The 10,186-nt window shown below is 41.1% G+C and overlaps 1 protein-coding gene across 1 annotated transcript in view; it reads right to left on the bottom strand.

Moving 5' to 3' along the window:
• The window catches only part of NEDD1 (neural precursor cell expressed, developmentally down-regulated 1), a 40,493-nt gene that overhangs the window by 29,919 nt on the left and 388 nt on the right, over positions 1-10,186 (bottom strand). Inside the window, 3 exon segments of the mRNA XM_018553880.1 lie at positions 3-111; positions 2,039-2,133; positions 7,305-7,448. Coding sequence (XP_018409382.1) covers positions 3-111; positions 2,039-2,133; positions 7,305-7,440 — 340 coding nt within the window. The 5' untranslated portion in view covers positions 7,441-7,448.

Raw genomic sequence — 10,186 nt, forward strand, 5'->3', positions numbered from 1 at the left:
AGATCGATGAAGTCTTTTAGATTTTAAATCCCAAATGTTAACTGTATTATCATGACCTCCACTGACTACATATTGTGAGTTTGAGTTCAGATTTACGCAAGTTTGCTTTTTCTGTAGTAAATAAAAGGAGAAAACAATTGTTAGTACTAAAAAACATGCATCATTTTCCTCCACACAGAAAGACAAAGCAAAAATGCTGACAAGCAACATCATGTTGGAACATGTCACATATATTTTCAACAAACGTCTTTTATAGGAAAACAAAAACCTGAGCTTAGCCTCTAATTTAAACAATCGAGTTTGGAAGCAGATTATTCATAATAATGCACAATTGTGGGCATAATATGAAACCCCTCTCACCTCTCTCCTACCCCCCTCTAAACTACCCTGCAAAAAAAACATTTTTGGGATGATAAACCCTAGCACCCCATAAATAGCAAGAGCCGTCTGGAGTGGACATTAGGTGGAATAAGAAAAATAAATGTATACATTTTCACTTTTAGATCTACTTAAACAGTTTAAGTGGACCAGATGTTTATTGTGCTTAAAAGAGAACTATGGGATAACATTTTTATCCCACAGTTCTCTTTAGGGTCACGGGAGGACTAAACGTCCTCCTGTGACCCAAAACGCAGTATACAGCGGGCTGTTACTATATGCCGAGAGAGCCGCAGCCGAAACGAATCCCGACAATACTGTCTAGATCCACCCCACTAGCTGATTGACAGCTGGCTCTGCCTATCTAGAGGCAGACCCAGCTATGCCCACCCCTTCCTCCGTCCATCCTTCCAGTCAGTGCTGGAGGATTGGGGGAGGGGAGGGGCAAATCCCAGTAAGGAGCGAAGACTGACAGTCACTGCTCTCTGCAGGGAGATGATCGGGAAGTGAGCGAGCAGCGCTATGTTTTCGCTCACTTCCCGGTCAATAGAGCCGATGTGTGACAGTTTTAATGTCACACATCAGCTCTAACTAAAGAGTTACCCTGAAAGATTTACATTGTCTTTAAATTTCTCCTATAAAAAAAAAAAAAAATTTTAATTGCACACTGTACTTGCAGGCATGTGAAGTTGCCCAAAGTTTCTTATTTGTATATCTATCAAGTGAGAAGCACTGCTGCCTCTGTTAAGGCGCCCACAAATGGTGCAAATTTCAGCAGGTTTTTGAGGAACTGGGTCGAAATTTGCACATTGTGTACCGATGTCGGCACCCTTTCAGTCAGCATCCCTCGATCAGCTGATCGAAGGAGCTGGCCAGCAAATGTTCGTACGGCCACGGTCAAAATACAATGCAAACAGCAGGATTCCTCGATTGACACACTCCTAAGTGTTGATGGAGGAAGCTGCTCTAGTTTTCTAGTTCAGCCCTGGGGTTGAACGAGAAAAATAGATCAGTGTATGACCACCTTAGTCATGTCACGTCTGTGCTGCTCTCTGTTCTCCTTGCTGGAAAGGAAGCTGCGCATGACGACCTGCAGAAAAAGGGCCTTCCTTTTGTTTCACCCACTCTGTGGATCTGCATTTTCAGCACCTCTCTTGCTGCGTCTTGACCATTAGCCCAGCAGTCATCAGAGTAATATAGCCTGATATTACAAAGCAAAGTCCTTCACACCTAAAAAAAATCGCCACCACCACACAAAGACACAGTGCAGAACAAGCCATGGTAGGTCAGTAAATGTGAAAACGATCAGCAGCAGGGAGTCTACAGACAATATTGATGACTAAACCTTTGCCCTCTGCTGCCTATTTTGGGCACATGTTCCACAGTTCAGGTCCTTGATAAAAGCCACCATCTAATGTAGAAAGTGTATGTGCAACTTTCTGATAACATATTTGTACAAATTATCCTACTGCTATGGTTACACTGCAACACTGTTAATCTGAATTCAAATATATATTTTACAAAATACATTTTCCATTTAGAAAGAGCAAGATAGCAAATATGAGAAAATGTATTTAAAAATACAGTATATTCAGAGAATAATTCAACAAAGTATGATAGCATAGGGAAAGCCAAGGATTTATTCTAGAAGATTACTTACCCCCTCTGCCAGCTCCAAGAGAGGAACTGGTTTAGACTTACAGCTTGAAAAGACTATTTTATCACCACTGCCAGAAGCACTGGCCAGGAAGAGATCTGAACTTACAGTTAAGGACCATGCAACATGATCTGTGAAATTTGTTACAGACAGTGCGAGGGACAGATGCTAGTATTACCCTGTATTTCTATCAACAAAGGTCAGTTTTAAGTTCAAGTACAAAGAAAGTAAAGCTGATGCCAGGAGAGATAATCTGTAAAATCTCTGAAACTGATAAATGGCATAAAATAGAATTTGCCAACTTATTATTGCTTCTTCACTTTTGATCAGAGAGTTTCACTTTGATTGGTGTTCAAAGCAAAATGCAGCTACAGTGTTGCATCCTTGGAATATACTAGACTTGTTCAGAACATACACACAAGGTCATTGAAAAATTTAATGAACCACAGGCACAGCACACAGTACATCACAAAGTTAAAAGCATACAATATGCATCCATATAGAGAGCTATTAAAAGTGTTTATCCCTTATCAAGTTTCTGTATTTTGGCAGCATTTTGACTCAACAAGAACTGACACATTCTGATTGAATTTCATTTGGCACAATTTTTGTTTTCATATTATTGATGGAGATATGGTCATGTAAGAGAAGTGGTTACTATATAATCTCTACGTATTGAAGTACCAGTGCAGCTATCTGCACCAGATACAATACTCATAAGAAATGATACTTGTTCTACTAGTACAGTGATTCAGAAAACACTGAAGCCAACGGATAAGCAAGGCTGACATATTCAAAAAGGACAAGTCATTAAAGGAAGCCAACATATTTGTCTCAGTACAGGTTCATGTTAAAGCTCACCTAATCAAACTTCAGCTTCCGGTACAATTACTTTTACTTTTTTTGCACCTGTAATTTGTCTGGTTAATTCATGTTAAACCTGTAATGTTTTTCTTCAATCGGTAAGCTCTGCCGGGCACTGCACAAATGTGCAGCGGGAGTCACACTGCATCGAAACCGTGTCTAGAATAGCTAAGTGTTGTGCATCCAGCGCCCATCCCCATTTGTTTAGCCCCACAGAAGAAATGAGAAAAAGAATGTGCAATTTTTCCTTTCACACTAAACAGAATGGATGGGCTATTGTATTCTAACAGTGATGAGTGTGCCGCTGTCAAAATACTGGAACAGTAGCTGCCGCTGATTCGCCGTATGACCAAGAAAATTTGTACCGCCTCCTTTAACCACTTGCCGTCCACCTGTTGTAAAAAAACGGACGGACGGCACTGCAGCATTGGCGGGTTGCCGTCTCCAGACGGCATTTTAATTGAGAAATCGACTTAGGCCTGGTTCACACCTGGGCGTTTTAGTTCATACACGCTGTAAAACGCTCAACATGTGAAAACCAATAATTGCCTATGGGCATGGTTCCCACCTGGGTGTTTTACACCGTGTAGGAACGCGCTGAAAAACGCCCTACGCCCAAAGAAGTACAGGAGCTTCTTTGGGGCGTATTTGCCGCGCTTATCCATTTGGATACCCCTCGGAAACACGTTTCTTTTACCGCAAAAGGCGGTAAAAAACGCGCAGCAAACACGCATATTCCGTACATCCAGGTGTGAACCCAGCCTTATGTTTCGCCGGGGGCCTTACACAAAAGTCAGTAGGACTCAGCTGAAATTTGACCAATCTACAGCCAGCTTTACAGAGAGCGCCTTGAGTATGAAAAACATTACGGTTTATTAAAGGTTTACTACCGTTTATTAACGGTTTAAAATGAAGTACAAATACCTGTTCTTGGTGTTGGGCTTCAAGACTAAACTGTAATGTATTGAAAAGGCTTTTCTCAAATTAATGTGTTTAGAACCAAAACACACGGGTATCATTCTTGTTCAGAGGCACTTCCTGTTATAGGTAGCAATGCTTTCTCCCCATCTCCCAATTGCTCTTCTTCACAGTCACTCCATCACTTGAGACTATATGTAGTCGTGTTGACCCATTACTCAGGAATGTTCTACCGTTGTCACCATTAGGAAATGACACAAAACTATCACTGGGCCATAGGCATGCAGACAGGAAGTGGCAGCAATGAGATGCAAACATAATGACTGGTTATGATACACATGCTGAACTAAAGTCAGGTTTGGACCTACTTTAAATTGCATTTTTTGTCAGATCATTTTAAAGATCACCCTTCTGTGATCAAACAGATTTTTTAAACAAGGTAAACATGGATCTGTTGCCATGTTTATTAAAGCTGAACTGCAGTGTCACCTTCAGTCTTGTACACGCTCCTGTACTGAAGTTGGTTACATTGTTTTCACTGCACACTGAGCTTCTCTCTTAGGGTACATTAGAAACTCAGAAAGCCAGATAGAGCCCACCACATTTCCTGACTGGAAAACATCCAGAAACATCAATGCCTTTCCTCCCCTAACTTACTGTTCCTGGCCGGCCCCTTTCATTCATTGGTTTTCAGATCTGTCAATCAAGGAGGTTCAGCTTCCCATGCAGACGCTACCACAGCTTCCTGTTTTCAGGAAGTTATGTACAGCACCCTTTCAGCCCCTCCCACCAGCAATGATCTGCCTGCATTGCAAAGCACAGAGACTTAGTGATGTCACTGGGTTCAACATTAAGTATATACTAAAAACAGGGAATTTAATTACTATGTTGATCTGGGGGGAAAGGAAGGCAAAATATAAACAAATTCAACTGCAGCTTAAAATAGTGTCCATTTGCAGCCATTGGAACATATATAAAATTCTACTACACATTATAAACTGTAAAAGTCACAAAATAGACTGTACATCTTTTGTCACACAGAAGGAAATCTACAAGCCATTTGCTTTACTGCAAACCTGAACTTGTAGTAATTGCAGTGAATGACAAATAAAATAAATCAACCATCACCCTGCCAAATACACCAATTACTTCTCCCATCTTGATGGACTGGCCGATGTTACTTTCCGATGTTTATTGCACAGTGTGAATAAACCATCAGATACTGATTTGTAATTGTTTTGTTAGGCTGCACTACAGACAAACTAAAAGGAAACAAATGTGTTCGCCGAGCAGAAATGGTCCATTGCACTAATATAAATTGACTCTGTTTCCATCAATGACTCATTAATGCAGGTATCCCACAGCACAGAGAGAAAGTTGAATCCATTTAACAACCTGCCATTCTTTAGTTAATAGTTTGAAACTATAGAGGTCTAGCCCGAGCATTCTAAAGACAATCACCTATGCTTTAGCTCATGTTACAGTTCTTCAGCCTTAGCATTTTTCAAGCTACAGCTCAGCAGAATGGATCAATATGTCAAAAGAACACCAGCTACCAACAGAAACGCATGAAAGTAAGAGCATACAAAAAGTAGTAAAACATCTTAAAGGGCCACAGATTATTACTTTTACAAATATTAACCATAAGGATAAATCATGTTGTTTTTTTGCAATTTCACTTCAACTCTACTAAAGTGTATTACAATACCTAAATCTCTTATTACAAAAAGTGGAATCTCTATCCTCATTGTGTGTTATTTCCCATTACAAGGCTGTCACAACAAACACACAATATGCCAGTACATTTTGCAAGGTTTTCTTGATAAAAACATTCACTTCCGATTCTCCGTGTCATTTTTACTACAGAAAAAAAAAAAGGGGAACCCCTGATATATCCATTTTAGATTAGAAAAAGAGACAGAGTCCTCAATCTCTCTTTTCTGCAGCCCCAGCACTGAATGAACAGGAATCCTCTATACTAGTGGTGGCAAACCTATGGCACGCAGGGCCCTCTCGGCTGGTACGCGATCCCACGTTCGGGCCACCTCTAAAAATAAGTCCGACCGTCCCGGATCGCCTCGGTATGCGATCCAGGTCGGTCACGATCAAGCAGCGGCAGCCTCCTCACAGGCATATTAAACGGCCGCTTCCTCCTCACTAGGACCCTGTGAGGCCCCAGCGAGCGGCTGTCTAATATGCCTGTTAGGAGGCTGCCGTTCCCTGATCGTGGCCGGCACGGATTGCATACCGAGGCAATCCAGGACGGCCGCAGTTATTTTATTTAGAGAGCCGCCGCTGCCCTCCCCTGACAGCCACACAGCTGAGTCCGCCCCCTCCCCACCAGCTTGGCCTCCTGTAACAGCCTATTCCGCCTCTACACTGCTCTCCATCCTGATCGGTCACAGCAGGCTCAGTGGGGCGGTGCGGAAGAAGAGCTTGGCCTCCTGTGACAACAATCATACTGCTCTACTGATTAAATAATTTACAATAGATGCTGCTTATGTATGTTTAAAAGTTTTAGATCCTGCAGAAGAAGCTGGTCCTCCGAGCACTGGACCCGATATCCTGTCTTAGGGTGGCTCCTTTTCCTTGCAGGGTCCTATGGAGCCACCCCTGTATGTGCTAGTAAGCTGTGTGCATCTCAACAAACACACAGACACAACAAGGCAAACCACTCCCCTGCTCCCCCTTCCTTTTCTCTAAGCTAGTAGCTGGACGGCTGCTAGAACCTGTGCTGCCCCTTGTGAGCTTGTACTGGTCAGGAAGTTCAGGGAAGTGGAGGTTTGAAAACATAATGACTAAGTGTGTGTGGAAAAATGTAAAGAAATACTTTGCTGGGCAATATATATATATATATATAGTTTTATTAGAGGTGCACCGAAATAGAAATTAACCCTAATAGATCTCTATATATAGATCTCTAGATAGATATATAGATCTCTAGATAGATATAGCCCTAGGTGCATCCCTACTAGATCTCTATATATAGATCTCTAGATAGATATATAGATCTCTAGATAGATATATCTATGTAGATATAGAGATCTATAGAGATATATCTATATATGGTAGATAGATAGATAGATAGATAGATAGATAGATAGATAGATAGATAGATAGATAGATAGATAGCTACAACACAGGAATACACATTTTAGCACAACTTACACGACAGCAATAACTTCTGCAAAAAAAAAATAACAGAAAGCAAAGCAAACCAAGAGGTCTATTCATAAACTAATGAAGGGTTGATCCAAGTCAGTGCCTACATGCAACCACATAAAACAGCGGGGGGAAAAAAGGGAACATATTGCAATATTAAAGACATAAACACGTAACACTCATATTCAGATATTACCGTAGAAATGTACTGTGCTTTGTATTGCAGCTCAATAGAAATAGTTTTCTTACATTTTGAAGACTTAAACACATACGAAACAAATGAGCCACTAGAAAAAGTACCAGCATGCACATGTCAAAAGGATACTGTTTCTGCTCCAACACAATGAAGATACAGGATGTGATGTGCTGTGGGGATTGAATTGCTCTACCACTGTCATGGATGAAGAGTCCCATATTTTAATATCATCACCAGCTGAAGCAAATCTGAAGCTGTCCTCCATGGTTATTCCTACATATGAAGAAAAAGGGGGTTAGAACTATTAAACACACATCCTCCTATAATACTCTAGAAATGACAAGCAACCCATTCAAATTGTACAATGAAATTCCCTTGCATTTCTACCTGCATAAATATTCACAACCTAAGCCTGTTTTCTGGGGTCATACCAAAGATAGATCTTGAAACCAAATTTACTAGAAAGAAATGACATTTCCCAACAACCCATACAGGTAATCTTAAGGATGAACTCCGGGATTTATTTATTTTTTACTCGTACAAACACGTTACCGCTAATGACAGTAATCCTAGGTCTGGGTCAATGGTGCCTAGTTTCTAAATCCTGGTCTAACTCATGCCGGAATGTACAAGCAGTGCTATACTTCTATGCTGCAGAGATGGGAGCTGTGGTTATAACAGTAAAGGGATCCTGTCATTCACCTTGCCTTTCCTGACCCCAAATTGATTGAAAAAAATGCCCTTTATTTGTTTTACAGAATAAAAGAGATACAGTGAGAAATCCTGTCATTGATCCACCCTTGCTCTCCCCTTTTCCATTCACAGAGCGTCTTGTAATCTGTAGGCATCATTAGACGTAATTTGTTTAGGGCTGCAACAACTAATCGACATAATCGATTATAATCGATTATTGAAAAAGTTGTCAACTTTTTCAATAATCGATTAATCGGCTTCCGATCAGTTGGCCCTGTTCACGGCTCCACACACGCTGCACGCCGATTGCTGGGATTTGTTGTAGTCCTCTATAGCTGGTGGTATTCTGCATTGCGCTGTATAATGTACTATTGCTGGGTTTTGTATTCCTCTATAGTCGGTGCCATTTTGCATTCATTGCTGTATAATTTTACACTTTCCTTTTCACTATATTGCACACCACACTATTTTTTTCCACCGGTCCAAGCTTGCTCCTGTGATGGACTACAATCTCAATACAAACTAGTAGTCCATCACTGGAGCCATTTTTTTTATTGTTTATCCGATTAACCGATTAATCGAACTTAATAATCGGCTAACTAATCGATTTTGAAAATAATCGTTAGCTGCAGCTCTAAATTTGTTTGTAGAGCATAAATACAAAACATTCTGGAGTTCAAAGAAACTATGCACCTAAAAGTCTCTTTAAATTATCACTGGAAGCTTACTGGATCTACCACTAGAGCCTTATATTATTTCGGGTAGGTCCAGTTGCAAGAGCGCAATCTTTTAGGTTGCAAAATAAAATAACTGAAAGGTCAAAACCGGCAGAATCAAACTGCAGAAGGGTTTGGGTGTAGGTGACAAATCTGGAGCAGTTGCCCATGGCAACCAATCAGCTTCTCTTTTCAGTTAAAGGAGAACTATGAGGTTAGTGATTTCCATAGTTAGAAGCTGTCACAGGTCGGCTCTATTGATCGGAAAGTGAGCGAACACATACCGTCAAGGAACTAATCAAGCACACATGGTTTTAATAGCTTCAGCCAGGGAATGACAGCTGCCTACAGAGGTGGCTGAATATAAACACCGCAGGCAGTGTGTGTGCGCGCGCGCACACGCAATGGCCAGCCTTCTATTGCAATTTAAAACAGCCAATAGCAGGCTGGGAATTGCACCCGACCGTGGCCAATCAGCAGAGGAGAGACCTGAAGTCCTCCTCAGGCTGTTTCAAATTGCATATTGCGCACACACTGCCTCCAAGTCTCTCCGACCCGTTCAGCAACCCTAGCACCTGACAGCCTGTCTGTGTCCTCTCCGATGCCCACTGCTTCTGCTGATACAGGAAGGGGAGAGCAGCAGGGATTGGAGGCGACACAGACTGCAGCGAGGAGGAGACTGGTTGAGCAAAGTTGCGGCGGAGGAGGTGGGTGAGCATTTGGGCGTGCTGAGGTCAGCGAGTTTTGGAGCTGTCCATGAAATCAACTAATCAGAATCAACTAAATCGATAATGAGAATCGTTGACAATGATTTTCATTATCATTTATTATGGATTAGTTGTTGCGGCCCAAGAAGTATCCATACATGAAGAATAATAAAATATACTGAGATCTAGGGATGCATCAAAATGAAATTTGTAGACCAAAACTGAAATTTGTTTTTTATTTATCAGTTACAGAAAAAAAAAAAAAAATGAAATACACAAGCAAAGTTTACTTCAAAATAAAACTGCATGCACAATTTTTGCAATCGCACGGCATTCCATGCCTGTTTTAATGTATGATTTTATTTTTATAAACATATTTAAGGGATGCCCCTATACCCTTTTTTCAAGTACAAGTACTGATACTTGTCCAAGTCCTCACAGATGCAAGTACTGATATATTTTTGTTTAGGGTCATGTGACAGTTTTTATAAAACAATACAGACTTATGATGTCAGGACAGTGGTGGAGCACCATAAACCGGTCCCAGCTGCAACACTGGTAGTTCTCCTGAAAATGCCAAGTATCGGCACTGCTACCTGAACAGCCCTATCCGTTAGTATGAGCGCATTTGCGGGGTTGGGGGACGTTAAACTAGAGTCCATACAGAACAAGAGAAGCAATACTGCGCAGTGTCGAATTCGTACATAAGAAAATATAACGAACATCATTCGGGATAGGAAAGACCTGCAGTGTACAGCGCACTGCGTCAAGATAACATACAAAGTATAAAAACAGATCAGTATATGTGGTTTACATGACAGCAGTAGAACTATGGAATGCCCATAAAAAACATTCAGTCACGTCTCATGTCTCTGGTGAATGCAGGGAGATCTGT

The sequence above is a fragment of the Nanorana parkeri genome, unplaced genomic scaffold, assembly GCF_000935625.1.
Source record: "Nanorana parkeri isolate BGI_ZX_2015 unplaced genomic scaffold, ASM93562v1 scaffold132, whole genome shotgun sequence".
NCBI classification, from domain to species: Eukaryota; Metazoa; Chordata; class Amphibia; order Anura; family Dicroglossidae; genus Nanorana; species Nanorana parkeri.